This window comes from Setaria italica, chromosome V, assembly GCF_000263155.2.
Source record: "Setaria italica strain Yugu1 chromosome V, Setaria_italica_v2.0, whole genome shotgun sequence".
Classification (NCBI taxonomy): Eukaryota; Viridiplantae; Streptophyta; class Magnoliopsida; order Poales; family Poaceae; genus Setaria; species Setaria italica.
In genome coordinates, this window is record NC_028454.1 from 12,815,389 (window position 1) to 12,836,460 (window position 21,072).

At 46.2% G+C, this 21,072-nt stretch overlaps 2 protein-coding genes across 2 annotated transcripts; one reads left to right on the forward strand and one right to left on the reverse strand.

Moving 5' to 3' along the window:
• Positions 1–209: 209 nt before the first annotated feature.
• LOC101786741 (G-type lectin S-receptor-like serine/threonine-protein kinase SD2-5) lies at positions 210–3,227 on the forward strand. The gene has a single exon (XM_012846157.2). The coding sequence runs from the start codon at positions 467–469 to the stop codon at positions 3,068–3,070; it is 2,604 nt and encodes an 867-aa protein (XP_012701611.1). The 5' UTR covers positions 210–466; the 3' UTR covers positions 3,071–3,227.
• Positions 3,228–16,580: 13,353 nt separating this feature from the next.
• LOC106804335 (uncharacterized mitochondrial protein AtMg00810-like) lies at positions 16,581–17,915 on the reverse strand. The gene has a single exon (XM_014805196.1). It carries the CDS (start codon positions 17,913–17,915, stop codon positions 16,581–16,583), a length of 1,335 nt encoding a protein of 444 aa, XP_014660682.1.
• Between the last annotated feature and the right edge of the window lie 3,157 nt (positions 17,916–21,072).

Genomic DNA, 21,072 nt, shown 5'->3' on the forward strand with positions numbered 1-21,072 from the left:
AATCCAAAACCCCAGAGCAGCGTGCGTATCTGCCAACGCCTAACTGAAGGAAGCCTGAATTTGGGAGGTGCCAAATTACTGTAGCAACACTGTAGCGTTTCGTTTGTATTTGTGAATTATTGTCCAAATATTGACTAATTAGGCTTAAAAGATTCGTCTCGCAAAGTACAACAAAACTGTGCAATTAGTTTTTGATTTCGTCTACATTTAGTACTCCATACATGTACCGCAAGTTTGATGTGATGGGGAATCTTCTTTTTGCATAGTGCCAAAGTTAGAAGTTTTGTGGGAAGTGAAAAGGGCGAAGTAAAACTTGAAGACTGCAGCGACACTCGCCTTTCAGATGCAAGTTGGGAACTGTCCATCTCGTCCCTCAGTCATCTGCTCGTCTTCAACCCAACAACCCCTCTTGCTCATGTGAGCTTCCCGAATTGCTACGCTACACTAGCTCCCTCCCTCATGCTCCATGCCTCCCTCAACCTTCCTCTGCCTGCTGCTGGCCGCCGCGCCCCTACTCGCGCCGGCCGGCCGCGTCCACGCGCAGGGCGGCTTCTTCCCCACGCCGGCATCCACTAAAGTGTCCACCAGCTGGACCATCAGCCTGAAGGCGGACGGCCATGGCGCGCAGCAGCACTTCGGCTACATGGACGGCATGTCGGTGAGCGTCTTCCTCCTCCAGTCCGTCCACGGTCCGACGCAGGAAGGCCTCTGCTTCGCCGCGTGCTTCTACTGCACCGACCCATGCACAGATTTCTACTTCGGCGTCTGCATCCTCCAAGTCGACAGCAGCGGTTTCCTCAGCTGGCCGAACGCCGGCACCCTGCAGGTCGTCTGGTCCGCGAACCGGGACCGCGCCGTCCGTGAGAACGCCACCCTCAGCTTCACGGCCAGCGGCGACCTCCTGCTCCGGGACACCCATGGGAGCTTCGTCTGGTCCACGAACACCTCAAACCAGTCCGTTGCCGGTATGACCGTCACCAAGTCCGGCAACCTGGTGCTCTTCGACGGCAAGAACTTGCCGGTGTGGCAGTCCTTCAGCCACCCGACAGATTGCCTGCTCCCGGGCCAGCAATTGGTGGAGGGGATGAGGTTAACGCCGAATGCCTCCGCCACCAACTGGACGAGCAACAGTCAGCTGTATGTTACTGTCCGTGCTGATGGTTTATATGCATTGGTTGAATCTTCGCCTCCTCAACTTTACTACCAAAAGACGGTGCCCAAATCCGGAAACAGGAAAACTTACATGACCCTGACAAATGACTCCGTGGCGATCTTCACATCCTCCTCCTCTGACAATGTATCAACTCTAGAGACGGGCAGCACGATCAACATAACAGCAGGAGGAATGGGGTACATAAGGCTTGAATCTGACGGACACCTGAAGTTGTATAAGCATAAAGGAATAGACGGATGGGTGATGGTGCAGGATATTCTGAAGGGGCAGGTAGATGATTGTGCTTACCCGACCGTCTGCGGTGAGTACGGCATATGCAACAATGGGCAGTGTACATGCCCGATTGTCAACAGCTCTACATACTTCAAGCAGATTGATGACCGCAGGATCAACCTCGGATGTGCACCGGTGACTCCAATTTCTTGTGCGTCGATGCAAGACCACCAGCTCCTTGCTCTAAGTAATGCTTCTTACTTCAATTATGTAGATTCAAGGGCCGCTTTGCCTCAGATGATTGATGAAGAGAGTTGCAAGAAGGCCTGCTTGCAGAACTGCTCCTGCAAGGCTGCATTCTTTCAGTACGGTGGTAATGACACTTCTCAAGGCTCATGTTACCTTCCAACACAAATCTTTTCGTTGCAAGTAAACCAGTGGGAAGTAACTCATTATAGTTCTTCTGCATACCTTAAGGTGCAGATCACACAGCCACCCCCAAGTCCTAGTCCCTCGAAATCGAATGGTACAGCAAATAGGTCGACACCCAAAGGAAGTACAAGTATTACTGCAGGCGCAATTGCTGGCTTCACAGTAGCAGGAGTCGTCTCTTTACTATCTGTGATCATCATTACATTAGTGATCCTTCGGAGGCGATATCAGCTTAGAGATGATGAGGACGAGTTTGGAGAAGTACCAGGTATGACTACTAGGTACAAATTTGAACAGTTGAAAGTAGCAACCGAACAATTCAGCAAATTGCTTGGGAAAGGAGGATTTGGGTCTGTTTTTGAGGGGCAGGTAGGCGAACAGAAAGTTGCTGTAAAACAGCTGGATCAAGCTGGTCAAGGAAAGAAGGAATTCTTGGCAGAAGTTGAGACAATTGGAAACATTCATCACATAAATCTGGTGAGATTGATCGGCTTCTGCGCGGAGAAATCTCACAGACTCCTAGTGTATGAATATATGTCCAAAGGATCATTGGACCAGTGGATCTATTTCCAAGATGCAAATAGGCCTCTGGATTGGCATACACGATGCAGGATTATCACTGATATTGCCAAGGGCCTAGCTTATCTTCATGAAGAGTGCAGGCAACGAATTGCTCATTTGGATATCAAACCACAAAATATCCTCTTAGATGACAACTTCAATGCAAAACTTTCTGATTTTGGACTATCTAAGATGATTGACAGGGATAAGAGCCAAGTGATTACAAGAATGAGAGGCACACCTGGATATTTAGCTCCTGAGTGGTTGACATCACAAATCACTGAGAAAGCCGACATATACAGCTTTGGTGTAGTAGTCATGGAAATTATCAGTGGGAGAAAGAATCTTGATTATTCCCAACCCCAAGAAAGCATTCATCTCATTAGCATATTGCAGGACAAGGTAAGAAATGATCAATTGGAAGATTTGATTGGTATGAATGGCAATGAAATGCAAATTCACAAAGAAGAAATGATCCAGATGATGAAGCTCGCCATGTGGTGTTTGCAGATTGATTACAACAAGAGGCCTCAAATGTCGGTTGTTGTCAAAGTACTGGAAGGTACAATGAATGTGGAAACTAATATAGAATTCAACTTTGTAGCTACGGTTCCAGGCAACCTTGGCAATGATGGGAAGTTGGCTTCATCTGCTCCACTTCTAGCCTCTCATTTATCAGGTCCTAGGTGAAATGAACCTATTCTGAGTAAAGATCACGCATAGAATATTTGTATACCAAGAATCAACCATGTTACAAAAAATTGTATATTCTGATGTACGCAAATATTTCCCAGTAGTCTTCTCACATGAATATCAAAATACCATTAAGTTTTTTTTATATGGACCAGATGAAGAGCACAGTTCAAGTTTTTTGCGGTGCCAGTTAATTTTTCTCTATGGATAGAATAAGTATCAAGTTTATATATTCTACAAATAATGCTAGAATTAAGTGTAAACACTGACAACATAACTTTATGTTAGATCTTTGTTAGTGTTAGGCTTTTGTGTTCCTGCTTTTCAAGAAAGAGTGACGGTAATTCTGAGCATTAGTTGTGGTTAATAACAAAAAAAATTAACTAAACAATTTCACAAATTTGGAGAGTATACTTGCAGTTGGTCTTATAGCTACAGGCTTGTCCCGTGATATTTTTTAAAGTAAAGAAATTGCAACAGATACCTTGTACAATGTGTGAGCAGTAGGCATATATAACCAGGCAGAAAGGTAACACACAAGTGAAGTTGAAGTAGTATTATGTACCAGTAATCAGTAGATGGTTCCATCTATAGATAAAATGCCACTTGAACAGAGAATTCTTGCTTAGATATACTTCCTGAGAAACCATATACATTTTGACACCTCTGGCATGCACTTATAGTTTGAGATGCCCTGTTGCTAGTTGTCTTCATATTGTGTCATTTGTCTGGCATCAAAAATTGCAGCTTGATTTCACTTCCCTTCCTGCAAAGCCAATAGAACTATACGAGGAGGCTGTTACTAGTTCTTTCCATTCCTTGATATTGCTAGGAGCCAGGAGTTAAACCACATTTAGCTTATATAATTTGTTCTCTCTGAGATGATTCATCTAGAAGCATCTCTGATAGCAACAATCAGCGGATCTCTCCATAATAGCGTAAGGATGAATTGATCAAACCCATGAAGATGCCCAAGATCAAGGCAATTCACTGTTTCTATCAGTCAAAGCACTAGTTACTGGCACGTTGCACCTCCAAATCCACTGGAGGTTTCAAGAATGTTCATGGTGCTCTTGTTGCAAGAGATACAAACCCTCTCAACATTAACCAATCACCATATTTCCAGCCAAAGACGACGAAGGAACAGGTTTAGATATAGCAAACCAAAGTGTCCCCTGGCTCTCCATTTCCTCAGCCACTCAGTTTGCATCCTGAAACTCAGAGCACACGACCGCAATTCATCACATCATCCTTGCTTGGACCTGATCCTTTGCATTCCACAAGTACCCCAGATGCAGCAGAAGGCTGGAGAACTGGAGATCGCTTCACTGCAGAAACAGCATCAAGATCGAGCACTCGTATCCTATAAGGAGCACGTTGGCTCTCTGTTTCGCCCACCACTGACAGGAGAGGCAGGACCGCAGGAGCAACTCCACGCAGACCACTGAACCCGCTGCGACATCCTCATCATAAGCCACGCCCTCTTGTAGATACTCATCTTTCCTTAAGCCCTGCTCACTGGCCTCACTAGCACATGAGACGGCGCCACAGCCGAGGCAACTGCCTCCCAGAGTGGAACTGCTCGACGCAGCATTTCATCGAACAGGTGGCCGGCGACCCCACGGCAACGGAAGCCCAACTCGTCAGGGGAATCGAAGGCCTTGATCACAGCAGCCTGACAGGCGTGAGTAGTTGAAGCGCACGCCAAGTGCAGCGTGCAGGGGATAACAAGGGATCGGACTATCGGAGTAAGGGACCCCGGCAGTGCGCTGGCCGTGGCCGGCGAGATCGCGGCCGCGCAGGGGCAGAGACAGCGTGGCTGCGTGAGTCGACTGATGACTCTGACGTGCGGGCCAGCACAACGAAAACCGGCACCGACGACTTTCTCGCGAACGTTCAGCTGTGCAGGGAGAAGCGCTACAGGCTGAAAATTCTCCTCTCAAAAAAGGGTGAATTGACGGTTTTCTTTTGTTCAGGACTTCTGTAATTTCGGTAGATTGCACTCTTAGGGGTGTTTGGATCTTTGCTAAAGTTTAGCCTGGATCACATCGGATATTTGATGCTAATTAGGCAGATTAAATATAGATTAATGATAAAAATAATTGTATAAATAAGGGTTAATTCACGAGATGAATTCATCAAACTTAATTAGTTCACGATTACCACATGTGATGTTACAGTAAACATGTACTAATCATAGATTAATTAGGTTTAATGGATTCATCTCGCGAATTAGCCCTCATTTATGCAATTATTTTTTTCATTAGCCTATGTTTAATCCTCCTATTGGCATCCAAATATTCGATGTGACCCGAGCTAAACTTTAGCCAAGGATCCAAACACCCCCTTAGTTTGTCTTAGACATGATCATGGACCGCCTGACCCGACAAACCCGACCCGACCCACCTGGAAAAAAACCCGATCTGATCCAACCCGACCATGTGACGGGTCGGGCGCGGATCAAATTTTTTGACTCAGGACCCGAAAAAACCTTACCCAACCTAAAAATTACACACAAAAATCCGAACCCAACCCGATCCAACCATGTGAGGGTCAGGTGTTGGTCAAAAATTCCAACCCAACAACCCGATCCGAACCTGACCCGACGACAAATGATCAGGTCTAGTTTGTCCCTATGGTTTCTTTCGATAAGGAAGGCAATACTGTTATGGTCGTGCTTATAATTTTGAGATTGTCTGTAGGATGGTATCGTTTAATCAGGGGTTGGCCTGAAGGGCAGTGAGGTGCTTCGTACTCGCTGAAAAAAAAGTTCAGTTCTCAGTAAGTCACCGGAATGACGTCGGGGTTGTAAGCCTGAGAACCTCGCATGTGCCAATTTATTTGTTGAATGAAAACAATATTTCAACGACGTGTCAAAGAGATACGGCTATGGCTATTCTCCGAACCGACGAGTTTGCATAGGATAGGAGATGGAATTTCTAACTGAGTTCAGTTCAGGGCGACAGATAGCAAGTTCGCGCGTGCAGTGGCGGATTCAGAAACAGGTTTCACCCCAGGCTAACTAATATGAGACTTAAAATCTTCTCTAGATATAACATATTTTTTAAAGAACAGTAGAACACAAATAATTATATAATTCCCTAGATTCTAAATGTTCAACCAAAAGACTCAAACAATACGTAGAATATTGAAGGTAGAAAAGTACCAAATTAAGAGTCTTTAAAAAAAAGAACCATACATGTCTTCATGAATTAACAACACTTCCACTTGTACCGACATCCTCAATTCTACATAAAAATTTTCAACATCTCAGCCCTTTATAAAGCAAAATAACATTATGTATTGAAATAGACTAATACAATTAAACAACACACACCTTGAGCCCTCGTTTGGCAAATTCATCTTACGGTTTCTTAAAACTTGAAAGCGCTTTAGAATTTTTCATCTTCAGTCGAGGCAAACATATCCCTCTCAATATAGCACATCATGCTACTATTCAGCCAATCATCATTCATTTTATTTCTTCATTCGGTATTGATAATATTCATAGCAGAGAAGGCTCTTTCAACTGTTGCTGTTGCCACCGGCAAAATCAATGCAAGTTCAGTGAGACGATACACCAAAGGAAAAGTTGTATCTCTTTTAGTCTAAACCATTTTCTCAGCAATTACCAAGATCAGTACAAGTGTCAAAATTATCATCATTTCTGACTTCATCAATGAATATACGAAGGTTACCCGCAAGCTTTATGTAGTCATAATCACATAAGTCATCTTTATAAATCTTAGCAAGATCAACTAACTTCTATACTTCAAAGTTGACAAAAGAATTCCTCAGATCAAGACAAGCAACACATCTTAAGAGTTGAGTTGATCTTTCTAGACATCGATTGTATAACTCACAATAAACTTGATCAATCACAACATTGAAAATTCCATGATGAAAATGATGGTAGTAACTCATTAATTTAGCACCACGACATCTCAAACGACCTCTAACTGGTATCATATCTTTCATATTAGGAATTTCTATGTTATTGAGGAGGTACCTTTACCTCTTCAAAAAGAGCATCCCAACCATTTCCCCTCATTTCATTCATATTTCTCATCACAGAGCCAATTAATCCTATTGCACGAATAATATTTTCATTTTTTTTTGCAAACATTGTGACAGGTCTTGAGTCATCTCCAGTACTCTGATCATAAGATGTAATATGAACACAAATTCAAATGACTCCATTCTTTGAATCAATCCAGAGGCTGTAGTTTTCTTTTCCCATAAGTTCCATCTTCTCTAATATTCTCCAACTCCTCCAGTACAGAGGACCACATGATCATAAGACGTGCTAATATTTTATGATGTCTACCCCACCGCCAGGCCTAGCAAGACTAGTTTCTTGGTTTTTCCCTCTCCCAGAAAAAATAGCACTACTATCTAACTGCTCAACAAGCTTATCATGATGACTTTGAAGGAGTTGATCTTTCCTCTTGCAAGAAGCACTAACAACATTGATGCTTGAAATGATATAATTGAAGAAATCAAAAGTTGAGCCACAACACTTGGCTATAGAAACTACCACAAGCTGCAATTGATGAGCAAAACAGTGGATGTAAAAGGTATATGGGTTTTCATTCAATACCAATCTTTGTAACCCATGAAATTGTCCTCTCATATTTGAAGCTCCATCGTATCCTTACCCTCTAATCTTAGAAATAGATAGACCATATCTTCTAAGCATAGTATCCAATGCTTCTTTTAGTGAAGTTGATGTGGTGTCAGAAACATATTTAATGCTAAGAAACCTCTCAATCACACTTCCTTTATCATTGACAAACCTACAAGAGAAAAGAGAAAATAGTGTTACTTGAAAGCAACTAAACAAAACCAATGAAATAACCAAATGGAGAGGAGGTATATACCTCACAACTACAGCCATTTGTTTCTTAATAGATGCATCACGAGCCTCATCGACAAGCACCGCAAACCAACGATCTCCTATTTCACTTTTAATTAACTCACTTGTCTCCTCTGCATAAGCCCTAGCCAAATCTTTCTGAACCATTGGACTACTCATTTGATTATTCCCTGGAGCATTTTCACCAGTCACAAGTGCAGCCTTGGGATCCTTCTTTCTGTACCATTCAAGCATCTCCATAAAATTCCCTTTATTTCTTGATGTTTTAGACTCATCATGTCCACGAAAGGCTAGAGCTTGCAAAAAGAGAAATCTAACAATGCCTAACATGATAGTTAAATGAGCTTTCTATGCCTCCTCTTCTGCTGCACTTGTAACAGTCCACACATGTTTAACACTTTGCCTCTGATTTTTAAAATCAAGTGCATGCTTTCTTGCATTATTATGAAAGCCATCAATTGATTGAGCATGCTCCTTGAAAGAATCCTTTGCATTCTTACAATTTCTAAACCCAACTTTGATGAATGTATCATTATTATGAAAACCAGCTTGTTGTGGCTTAAAGAGATAGCAACAAAAGCAAAAAGCTACATCCTTGGCTACACTGTACTCTAACCAATCAAATTGATCAAACCATGATCCAACAAATCATCTTGATTGGCCTTTACCATCTTTTTTCATTTTTGAAAACTTATGACTAGCTGGCCTATATGGACCTATTTGTAGATATGCTCTCCTTGCCTCATCCCTAATGTCACGATGAAAATCATCAATTGACTTCCTTTCTCCTGGATCAACAACTATATCTCTCATATCAAGTTCAATCCGTGGTCTTTTTTGCTCAACCCGGCTTTCTATACTTTCGGCGCCACTTGTTGATGCATTTTTTTAGCATAGTATTTCTCCATTCTAAGGTATGAAATATTGCAATTGCAAAGTGAGACTCAAATACTCAATGACAGTCCTGCTCAATGAAATGAATTATTCATGACTTTGCAAATTTTAATGTAAAAAGAAATGAAACTAGAAATCAACCTATTTCATGGAGTGATGGAGCAATCATGGATCCGCTCCGCTCAGGCACTCAACAGGGGGCTGGCGAGGGGCTGAGGCGGTCAGGCGGGCACCTAGGCGCCGGGCAGCGACCTGGTGGCGCGCGGTCGGTGGGGAGCTGGGGACACGGGGCCTGGCGGTCGGGAGTCCCTGGGATGGGAGGCGGCGAGTCGGGGGGGGTGTGGGCGGACGCCTGGGCAGATAGGAGTCGGCCGAGCGCGATTTTGCGAGGGCTAGGGCGACAGCCAGTTGATGGGCCGACTTCTCCTCGAGATGGGCTAATGGGCTAGGAAGCCTTTTTATTCCATTTTTATGAAGGACCTTCTGTGGCGGAACCGCCCAACTTAAACTGGTTTAAGTGCGCCTAATCGCTGTCGGAACAGCAATTATTCGAAACGCACTTAAAACAGTATAAGTCTGGTAGTCCGTCGAGTGTCCCTAGGACTCCTCGAAACATCCACGACTTGTTCCATAGTCATACATCCGGATTGCTTCCGCGATGGGATAACATCAACAAATATTATATTTTACATACATAACAGAGGTATGATTTATTACAAACCATGGATTGAAAGAAACTTAACAGTGCAAGTTAAACCATTACTAAGAGTTTAAAATATAAACCAGTCCGGGGCAAGTAATTAAACGTCTAAGTTTTATTCTAGGGTATCATGAGACTCATGAGATACCCTAGTTCTTCAGAGCTTCCTCCTCGGTGTTCCCTCCTGGGTTTCTGAAAACAGCAACAAAGGATCCCCTGAGTACGAACTACTCAGAAAGTCTAACCCGACTAACCAATATAGATAGTTTTTCTTTTACTGAATGATAGCTGTTTGGTGTACTGGCTGACTCACATTTTTGCGGAAAGGCTTACTATAAGTGGAACCTTAACTTTATTCTTTTATTTCTGTTTAGTTGTTACCTAACCGGTCTAGATGAATAAAATATTTTTGAGCACTCATTGGAACTAAGTCATACAACATATTAACTTCATGAAAAACATTGTACTCAACTGGATTACACTACGATGCTGAACGGTGATCAAAGTGCATTCATAACCGAGAATTGCGACGATCCGGACCGATTTACATCCTGCAGGAGATACCCGACCACCAGCCATGTACAACTGTACGGGTTGTACACAACAACCTTTCAATTAGTCGTACTCAAAGATTGGGAATATGACTACCCGAACCCAGGGACGCACCCCCACATGGGACCCCACGTCTGGCCTAATCTCCATGTGAGTTTTAGGCTACGCCCCTGCCATTCTCCAGCACGTCAAGCACAGGTATGAAATATTCCCGATCAGAGAGCCAACTAACCTACCGGGCTTTGCTGGTCTTGTCGGTGTTTTATACCGGCCGTCTACCAAGGGGTACATGAGGTAGCAGAATGCCTGCGACATAGTCAAAGAAATCATCGATGAGCCGCCCGTAGTCGTCGGCGGGCTCGCGATGTAGTCGGACTTTTGAGTTGTAGTCGAACTCGGAGTCGCTATCAGACTTCGAGTCGGAATTGAAGCTTGAGTCGCCGTCGGATTCCGTGTTGCGGTCGAACCCGGAGTCGTCATCGGACTCAGAGTCGTGGCAAGACCCGGAGTTGCCGTTGGACTCCGAGATGTAGTCGGACCCGGAGTCGCCGTTGGACTCCGAGTTCAAGTCGCGATCGGACCCGTAGCCACCGTTGGAGTTCGAGTTCGAATCACGGTCGAACCCGAAGTCGCCGTAGGAGTACGAGTTTGCAATCGAACCTTGATTTGAGGTTTAATTTGTCGATTTTCTTGGCGAGATTTTCTGCTTCTTGTGGAAGAGAGTTCCCGTCGAGGCGCTTCTTCTCCTGGTTGTCAATGATTCAGCATTGGAAGGACCCAATGCCATCGGTGATGCAAAGTCAGGACTCGAAGACAAAGGTTGCGCCCACTTTGAAAGCGAACGCCGGCTTGAAGATGAGGTCCTTCAAGCTCGCTTGATGATCTCGATGATCTGCCCCATGGTAGGCTCCAATGTCGGTGTTTTATACCGGCCGTCTACCAAGGGGTACCCGAGGTAGTAGAATGTGTAGTGGGGGATCGCCGGACCTGGAACTTAAAGGTAAAAGCGAGGACACAAGACACGGATTTAGACAGGTTCGGGCCGCCAGAGTAGCGTAATACCCTACGTCCTGTTTAGGGGTGTTTGTATACTGCGCCCTACGCTTGGGTGTTGAGGTGTGACCTGCCGAGCTAGGTACCCCTGCCCTCCTTTATATACTCCAGGGGGCAGAGTACTAGTCGGATTATAAGGAGGAGTCCTAGTAGGATTACACGAGATGAGTCCAAGTAGAATTATAGGGGAATCCTAGTAGGAGTTTGACTTCTTCCTTCCTTGCGGGTATTGGGGATGTATCCCCGACAGGTCCCATACCCAGTAAGCAACCAGGTAAAATCACTTGATCAAAGGTTAAGACAACAAACGGTCCTGAACCATATTAACTTAGCAGACAGAAACTACCATCTCTAGCTTCTGTCCGCATTTCCAAAATCTCAGGCCATTTCCTTGATTAACATATATGACCATCTTTGCCTTAGTGTTGAGTAACCAAAGTTACTCATAGGTATCTAAGCATGCTAAGCATAGGATAGTTACTAGTTAGTGAACAAGTGGTAAAGATGTCCTCTAAACAAGGTAGGATCATGCACAAGAGTAGGTTTCAATCAACTCCTAGACTTAATGCATTCATATGGAAAATAACCAATAATTGGACCCATGAAATAATAACTCCAAAGTAGGTAGGTATAGATGCACCGGGGCTTGCCTGGGATCAACAAATGTTAGTTCTTCGGAAAACCCCTTCCATAAAAGAGGCACTTCAACATTTCTTGGACTCTGTCAATCTTCAGATGAATTCCACAAATCCCACTGTAGGAGCTTTGACATCTATGATTTAGTACATGCAGGAGTTAGAGATGCAAACTTTTGAACACATGGTGATACAACTTTCCTTCATGATAAAGTTGCAAGCCAACAATGACTTAGACAACTTAACTTCATGATAAAGTTGCAAGCCAACAAAACTCTACCCGTAACATCTAACCCACGATTTTTAATTTCTTTACTAACCTGCCTTAAGCCCTTTCTTTTATTTTAGAAAAACATTACAAATATTTTCTAATCTCAAAACTTATTTCCTATGATTTAATGATAATTTGTGAATAAGAAAACATTATTCATGATTTTATGCATTTAATAAAGGTTAGGCATTTATTTAAATACCTTAATCAAAAGGCATTAAATAAACACCTAAATTTTATTATATTTCCTAGGGTTTAAGAATTTTTAATGCATAAAGGAAAAATAAAACAATCCTAATAAAATTGGTTTCACTATTTTTGGACATTTCTACAATTTCTGGTGAATTAAATAGTGAAAACACAAATTTAAACTATTATCTCCAAACTGAAAACCTATTATTATCCCCACCCCCCTTGAAAAACTTTCTCACTCACCCACGGCCTACCCACAGACTTAGACACGTGGGCCCGCTTGGTCAAAAATAGAAAGCCGACCTTGACTGCGGCATTCCCGGCGGGTAACGGCGCTAGCTTGCCGGCGGCAAGGTCTCCAGCGGTGGGGACTGGGCCGCTACGCTCCCTAGGGCCACGCGCACCCCCTGGTGGTGTTTTGGTTCAAGAAAATGGGCTGCGCAGGGGCTCTTGACGGCGGCGGCGGGCAAGGCCGGAACATGGCCGGCGCGGGCGGCGGCGGTGAGAGCTCTTCGGTCAAGGACTGGCTCTTGAGCTTTGGTAGGACCCACGCAGGTGCCCAGAGCTAAGAACTCGGGTGGAGAGGGGTGGCGCAAGGGGGCTCACCAGAGAGGTGGCTATGGCGGCCGACGGACGGGAAGAACAACGGGGACGAGCTCGCCGGCGCGGAGCTGCGGAACTGAGGGGCCGGGAGTGAAGATGGGATGGAGGTGGAGCTATGGACGAGAGAAAAATGAAGGGAGAGGCGGCGGAGCTCCGAACTCGACCGGCGATGGCGCTGCTGTGCTCTGCTCTTGGTCGGGAGAAGAAAAGAACGGTGACACAATAAAATGGATAAGAGCAAGGGCGGGAGCAGTACTTATTTGAAGCTTTTCACCGCGCATGGCTGCCACCTCAGCTCGCTGGTGTACTGGTGTGGGCGGGGATGTGGCTCAGCTCGTCGTGCTGGCCAGCGCACAGAGGTGCCATGCTGCGGCACGCTTCCTCCTCTGTTCTCTCTGCCCCCCGCCCCCCCATTCTTTTCCTCTTTCTTTTGTTTTTCTTCCAACCAACAATTTCAGGCCCAAAATTCATCAAATTTTCAATCCAAACTTTCTAATCTCCCTTAGACAAACTTGTAGAGAATCCCAAGCACTCCATTTATTATTTTTGCTTCACGTTGAAAGGATCGCTCTAAGACCATGAATTCGAGCTCCAAAGTTTCTGACAAAACTAAGATTGTAACTGAATCAAACAATTCAGTTTCGTCAGACCTCTCGGCAGAGCCATTTGCTCCACTTTGGGTTCGATTTTAACTGCCCAAACTCACTTTATCTTGCCCAACTTCCATTGATCTTAGTTCAACATACAACCAAGGTTCCATTTTGCACATAAGAACCCATATCTTACACACTAGATTTTTCAAAAACTTGCACCAAAGATTGCTAAGCAGCACTGTTCTTGAGGACAGCATGAAGTTCTAACTTTGAGCCTCCAAAGAAATTTGAATTCTTTGCTTTCTTTGGCCAGCAACACATCCAAAACACCCTTTATGAAAGTTGGAGGAAATCCAAAGTTCTACCTTTCATAGATTTGCACTTTTGGCTGAATCTAGCTCCTTCCTCGTGAAACATCTCTGAACTTTTCTGGACATTGAACTTCAGCTTAACTAAATTTTCTCCTTTTGAACCTTGCGGTCAGAAACTTCAACAACCAATTACGACAAAAAATCCAAACTGCTCTTTCAAAAGTACCTTTATAAAAGTTGTAGGAAATTTGCTAAATTTTAATTCATCTTACTACACCTCCTTCAGATTCCCAACCAATCGAGGGGAATTTCCTTCTGAACCTGACTGCTATTTTTCCCCTTTTCAACAGCTAAGCCTTTGACAGATTATCTTCAGGTCGATTTTCGTGGCTAAAATTCAACAGAGGCTTGCTTAGAGCCCTTAAACAAAGTTGTAGGAAATGTCTGTGAATATCTTTGATACATTCGGAGTTTCTGCTGATTTTGACTCTAAGGGTTCGAAATTTGCTTCCAAAACCAACGGTTACTGTTCATTCCTCCAGTATTGATAGAACTGTCAATTTTTCTGAGCTGAAGGTTCAGATTGTGTTTATTCCATTTTTTTTACTTAAACTCTCAAAACTTCCTTAATAGAACTTGTAGAGAACCTATTTCTCTACATTTCTCTTATTCATCTCAAAAGTCAAATCCTTCTTTTTCTCTTCCAAATCTAGCTCTGAAGCTAACTGCCATTTCTTGCTTTTCACTGAACTGAATTTGCACTCTGTACTTCTTAACAGAACAGCACCCCCTACTCCAATTAAATCTTGAATTTCCACTTAACACTTCAAATGCCAATTATTTCATGCCAAACTTGGAGATCATGCTAAGCTTGATATAAAAGTTCCATTTTGCCTATAAAACCAAAAGATCACATAGGATTTCTTCAAAATCTCTTGAATCAAAATTCGTTTCTTTTGGAACTATTTTTCCAGAGGCAATCATTCCTATTTTCAGTTAGTGAACAGGAGCATCCTCCATTTTGATTTTTGGACAATTTAAGGTCCATTTGCTTCTCAAATGGTCTCTTTAAGTTCCAATTGTCCATAAAGTCCAAATCCACGCATTTGTCATCTTTTTCTAAATTTGAATCTCAATTTGGCATTTTTATTGACATTTGACTTAAAGTTGACTTTTGCCAATAAACTGTCTTAGCACCCAAATTTTGTCCTCAACCTCAAAATGACCATTCTTAAACCTTTTTAACACTTGGTTGTTACAGCTTCCCACTGCTTGTGGGCCTTGCCCCGGGCTGCAGCTCGGGCAGCTCGGGGCCCAGATCCGCTCCTGCGTGCGTGCATGGCGTACCGTACACGAACACGATGAAGCGAATTCGGTCTCGATCACGAGTCGGAGGCAAAGTCGGCTCTTCGATATTGTCTCGTGTCCGAGAAGCAGAGTGGGAGGTCTAGGCAGGAGTCTTTAGATGCAAGTGCAACACCGAATCGAGCTTCGAGAGAGAGGCAGATCGACGATGGAACCAGGAAGCGATGCGGACGAGCGTGGCCAAGCCGCCGTCGCCGCCATGGGGAAGCAGGCGCAGCGCTGTAGCAAGTCGGCTCTGGCGGGGAAGAGGTTGCATGAGTTGATGCCGTGGGAGCGGAGGTACACGGAGGTGCTCCTGTTCACGTGGCAGATGATCGCGGACGCGGAAGCGTACATCGCCATGATAGAGGACGAGGTGGAGGAAGAGTACCGCCGGGCGGGGAAGCTCCATAGTTATGATCCCGACAAGGAGCGGCAGAAGCGCATCTCCAGGATCGCCAGGAGGTGGCCGCCGCCCGACCGCTTCATCCCCGAGATCAGCGAGTACCTCAAGCTCATCGAAGAGGACGAGCAGGACGACGGGATCCATCAACCGGATCAGTAGAATTCTGGACTGAAGTCCCCACCTTAATTTGAGTGAACTGGCAAAGTCCTGGCCCTTTGATGGCCGATCGAGATGGTTACAATTAGTAGAAAACTTAGATGGAGGCGTCGCAAGTTATGCAAGACATTGAGAATTTTTATTCAGCATTTTCAGTCACCAAACGAGCTTTTGGCTCTTAATCTAACATTTAATATGACAACTCCATTAGCATACAAGATACAACAATAGCACTCGATCATTGATTCATCTTTGGAACAGCAGTCAGCAGGCTCTGCTACAGGTGCCCAGACTCCTAGAGTGTACAAACCTGATCTCTGGTACAACCGTATAAGCACTTTGAATGAGGATACCAACCAAAAATCAATAAAAAAACGTAAACAAAAGATGATCTACTATGTCTTATGCCATCGCAAAGTTGATTCTCGCCCACATGCACCACCACATTGCCTACCAATAATGTATGGTTCGGTGGTTCACACCTGTAAGCGGAGGTGAGAAGAATGAGGACAACTCAATCGTATTCATCAGAGGCTTACGCCTTTTGTACAAGTACATCACGGTCATGGAGCTAACTAATCTAGCTACATTCAAGGAGAGCCGCAGGACGTGTGAAACTGCTTGCTAACACCCCCCCGCAGTGTGAGCGACGTTGCCGACGATGCACAGACTGTCTCAGAACTCTCTGAAGCTTGCCGTCGGTAGGCCCTTAGTCATCACGTCGGCGAGCTGCTGTGTCGTGGGTACTTGAAGAACTTGGCATTGGCCAACAGCGACCTTTTCCCGGACGAAGTGCACATCGAGCTCAATGTGCTTGGTGCGTTTATGGTGCACTGGGTTGGAGCTCATGTAGCAGGCGGAGATGTTGTCGCAGAAGACGATCGTGGCCTTGATCAGTGGGCAGTCGAGCTCGCTGAGGAGCTACCGGAGCCATGTGCACTCAGCCACAGCGTTTGCAACGCCGCGGTATTCAACTTCGGTGCTTGATCGGGAGACCATGGTTTGTCGTTTTGACGACCACGAGAGGAGGGAGTCCCCCATGAACACGCAGAATCCTGAGGTCGAGCGCCGGGTGTCAGGGCATCCGGCCCAGTCTGCATCAGAGTAGGCGACGAGGTCGGAGTTGTTGTTGTGCCGGAGATGAAGCCCGAGCGCTGTGGTGCCACGGACGTAGCGGAGAATTCGCTTGACGAGGCCTTGGTGCGCCGTTGTGGGGACATGCATGTGAAGACATGCTTGCTGGACGGCATACTGCAAGTCGGGGCGAGTCATCGTCAGATACTGAAGCGTGCCGACGAGGCTTCGGTAGTCTGAGGCATCCACAGTTGACAGAGGGGAGCCAGCGTCGCTGGAGAGCTTGCCGGCGGTGTCGACGGGTGTGTCGCAGGGCCAGCAGTCTGTCATGCCGGCGCGATCAAGCAAGTTGAGGGCGTACTGCTGTTGTTGAAGGAAGAATCCATCGGCGTTGCGCTGAACCTGGATGCCGAGGAAGTAGTGGAAGGCCCCCATGTCTTTGAGCTTGAACTCGGCGTTGATGGTGCTCACGACCCAGCGCAGCAGCTCGCTGGAAGAGGCTGTGAGCACGATGTCATCCACGTAGAGGAGAAGGTACACAGACTCCTTGTTGCGGCGCAGAACGAAGAGGGAGCTGTCAGAGCGTGTGGCCCGGAATCCCATCGAGCCGAGGGATGTCGCCAGCCGCAGGTACCAGGCCCTGGGCGCCTGCTTCAAGCCGTAGAGGCTCTTGGAGAGGCAGCACACCAGGTTCTGGTTGTCAGTGAAGCCAGCGGGTTGTCGAGCGTAGACCTGTTCGTCGAGGACACCGTGAAGAAAGGTGTTGTTGACGTCGAGCTGGTGAACCGGCCATTGGCGCTGCGCGGCGAGAGCGAGCACCGTGCGCACTGTGGCTGGTTTGACAACCGGGCAGTACGTCTCGCCGTAGTCGATGCCGGCACGTTGGGTGAAGCCGCGGACGACCCAACGTGCCTTGTACCGGTCAAAGCTTCCATCTTCTTTGAATTTGTGACAGAAGATCCACTTGCCGCTGACTATGTGAGCACCATGGGGACGGGGAACGAGCTCCCACGTGTTATTGGCGAGCAAGGCATCAAACTCGGACTGCATCACCTTGTTCCAGTTGGGATCCTTGAGCGCCTGATTCACCATGCGCGGGATGGGCGAGATGGTCGTCGTGGTTGCTGTCGCGGCATAGCGGGGGTTGGGCTTGAACGTCCCCACACGCACCCTAGTCACCATGGGGTGAGTGGCTTGAGGGGCGGCCGGGGCTAGTGACGAGATAGGAGCCACAGGATCTGGTGTCGATGACGATGTACTGGGCGCCGGATTTGGTGGCGACGAGGTGGGCGCTGGCGACGGTGTTCGTGGTGAAGCCGACGGGGAGCTGTGCGCACCGTGCACTGGCGAGGGGGGTTGTGGCGAAGTGGACGGAGAGCCGTGTGCACCTGGCGTTGTTGGCGACGCTTGTGGAGGTGGCTCATCTTCTGTTGCGCGAAGATCCGGATGCCACAGATCGTACGCACAGGATGCTGGAGAGTTTGTGGCAGTGCCCGATCGAAAGGGCAAGACTGCTTCGTCGAAGTAGACGTGCCGGGAGGTGAGCACTTTCCGCGTCGACATGTTGTCACACCGGTATCCACGGTGATCCTGCGAGTAACCAATGAACACACAAGCTGCAGAGCGCGGTGAGAGTTTATTAGAGATTGCGGCTTGGGTGTTTGGGTAACACAGGCAACCGAAAACCCTTAGTGACATGTAGTCAGGATCAGTGTGGTAGAGTAGGGAAAATGGTGTGGACAGTGATCGGGGTTTGCAGGGTTTGCGATTCAGAAGATAGGTCGAGGTGTGGAGAGCTTCGACCCAGAAGACGGGAGGAAGAGCAGCGTGAAGAAGCAATGCACGAACGCCCTCATTTAAAGTGCGCAGGATCCGTTCAGCTTTGCCGTTCTGCTGAGAAGTGTAGGGGCAGGAGAGCCTGAGCAGAACGTCGTGCGTGGAGTAGAATCGACGAAGGACAGAGTTGTCAAACTCGCGTCCATTGTCTGTTTGGAAAGCGCAAATGGAGCTATTGAACTCCGTACGAGCATAAGCATGAAAAGACATGATATGTTGGGCAACGTCAGATTTGTGGCGCAGGAGGAATGTCCAGACGAAGTGTGTGAAATCATCTAGTGGAACAAGATAGTACTGAAATCCAGTAAAGCTTAAGACAGGCGAGGTCCAAACATCACAGTGAATCAATTCAAAAGGAACTGTAGTTTTAGGAGTAGATGAATGAAATGGAAGACGGACATGTTTGCCTGTACGGCAAGCATGACAAGTATGTGAGGGCTCCTTATTACAATTGAAATCAAAAGACTGAAGAAGACGACGGAAGGATTCGTTCCCGGGGTGGCCAAGTCGCTGGTGCCACAAGTCTGCAGAGATGGCGGCGAGGCAGTGGTTGGATGCAAGGGTTGCCGGGTGCAGTGGATAGAGATCGCCCTCGCTGTTACTACGGAGAATCACCACCTGGGTGTGCCGATCCTTAATAGAGAAACCACAATCGTCAAATTCAACTGTGATAGGATTGTCACGTGTAAGAGCACGAACTGAAATAAGGTTCTTGATGAGTGAGGGAGAGACAAGAACATTGTTCAGGAAGAGAGGATTGGAGGTAGTGGGTAGAGAGGAAGAACCAGTGTGGGTAATTGGGAGAGAGGTGCCATTACCGACAACGATTCGTGTTGAGGAAGAGTTGGGAGAGAGGGAAGTGATGTTACCAGAGGCTCTGATACCATGTAAGCGGAGGTGAGAAGAATGAGGACAACTCAATCGTATTCATCAGAGGCTTACGCCTTTTGTACAAGTACATCACAGTCATGGAGCTAACTAATCTAGCTACATTCAAGGAGAGCCGCAGGACGTGTGAAACTGCTTGCTAACAACACCATGCAAGGACTCCATGTCCATGGCCTGCCGTTCTCGTATACACGTATGTCGGTGAAGAAATCAGTGGCAAAGCAAGGGCACGCAGAGGTCCAAGATTCATCTACGACTCTGATTGTATATCGTATTACCGTTAGAGCAGACGCATCCGTATAGGCCCGCTAATTGGATTGTAATCCAACTCTAATCCACCCAATCCACATCAAGTTAATTTATTTTTTGAACCCAACTCACCTCATATTTATATTATCTAAACCCAAGCCAATTCACCTATTAGTTGATACAACCTATGGGTTTGCTATAAAAAAACTATAGTTTGCTATATAAACTTATGGGCTCATATAAAAAAAACTCGTATATATTTGAAATAAATGTAAGTCCGACGTGTGGGTCCTGCGTCAAGAGCTGGACTCTAAACTAAAATGTCGTGTTCACACCTTAAAATTTTAACGAAATTGATCGAAATTTGTTGGAGATGACAAAGTTTGACTACCCGCTACTTTGTGTTAAATAGTATGGCTAAATATACATTTGGGCCCCGCGTTAAGAGCCACATCCTAGAATTAAAACCTCGCGTTCACATCTTAAAATTTTAGCAAAATTCATCAAAGTTTGTTGGAGATGACTCAATTTGACTGCCCACTACTTTGTGTAAAATAGTATGGCTAAACATACATGTAGATCCCGGGTCAAAAGTCGAACCCTATAATTAAAACCTCGCGTTCACACTTTAAAATTTTAGTGAAATTGATCAAAATTTGTTGGCTATAACTCAGTTTAAATGTCCTCTACTTTGTGCAAAATAGTATAATTGGACTTTGAAGGGAACATAGACCTGGGATCTCCAATGGATCTGCTTTTCCACAACGCCTGGTCCAACGAGAGGCGAAGCGATAATGCACGCCTAGGCTGGTCCAGATATGCAACGCTAGGCCGAGACCGTGATCCGACCACCAACCGGCGCCTCCGGCTAGGAGGAACAGTCAGCACCCCGATCAGGCCTTCTGGTCGGGGCCAGGACCACAGTCCGACTCCGACCGAGCTCCCCCGACCGGGGATACGCCGGACCGACTCACACCGCTCCCCCGACCGACACGGTCGGGACCGACCGGGACAACCGACTGGGGACACCCGCTCGGTATGCACCCGGGGAGTAGGTGAAACGGATAAGGAAAGGCACTCAAGTCAACTACCATACAGAAGACCGTACCCTGCCACGCCCTACGCACGCACTGCATACTATCGCCCCGCCATGTCAGGCGGACACTATGCTACCTACCTGTCATGACGGAGCGACCGTACGAGATGAACAGGAATGGAGGGCGATAGCCATCCCGTACCAGATGACGTGGGCACTGGCAAGATTAGGCACGCCCGTGCACCTTTTCTCTCCCTCTCTCTAACTTGTAAGGCCGTCCCCTTGAACTATAAAGGGGGCGCGCACTCTCTCCCTCGCGGGGAGACTCTC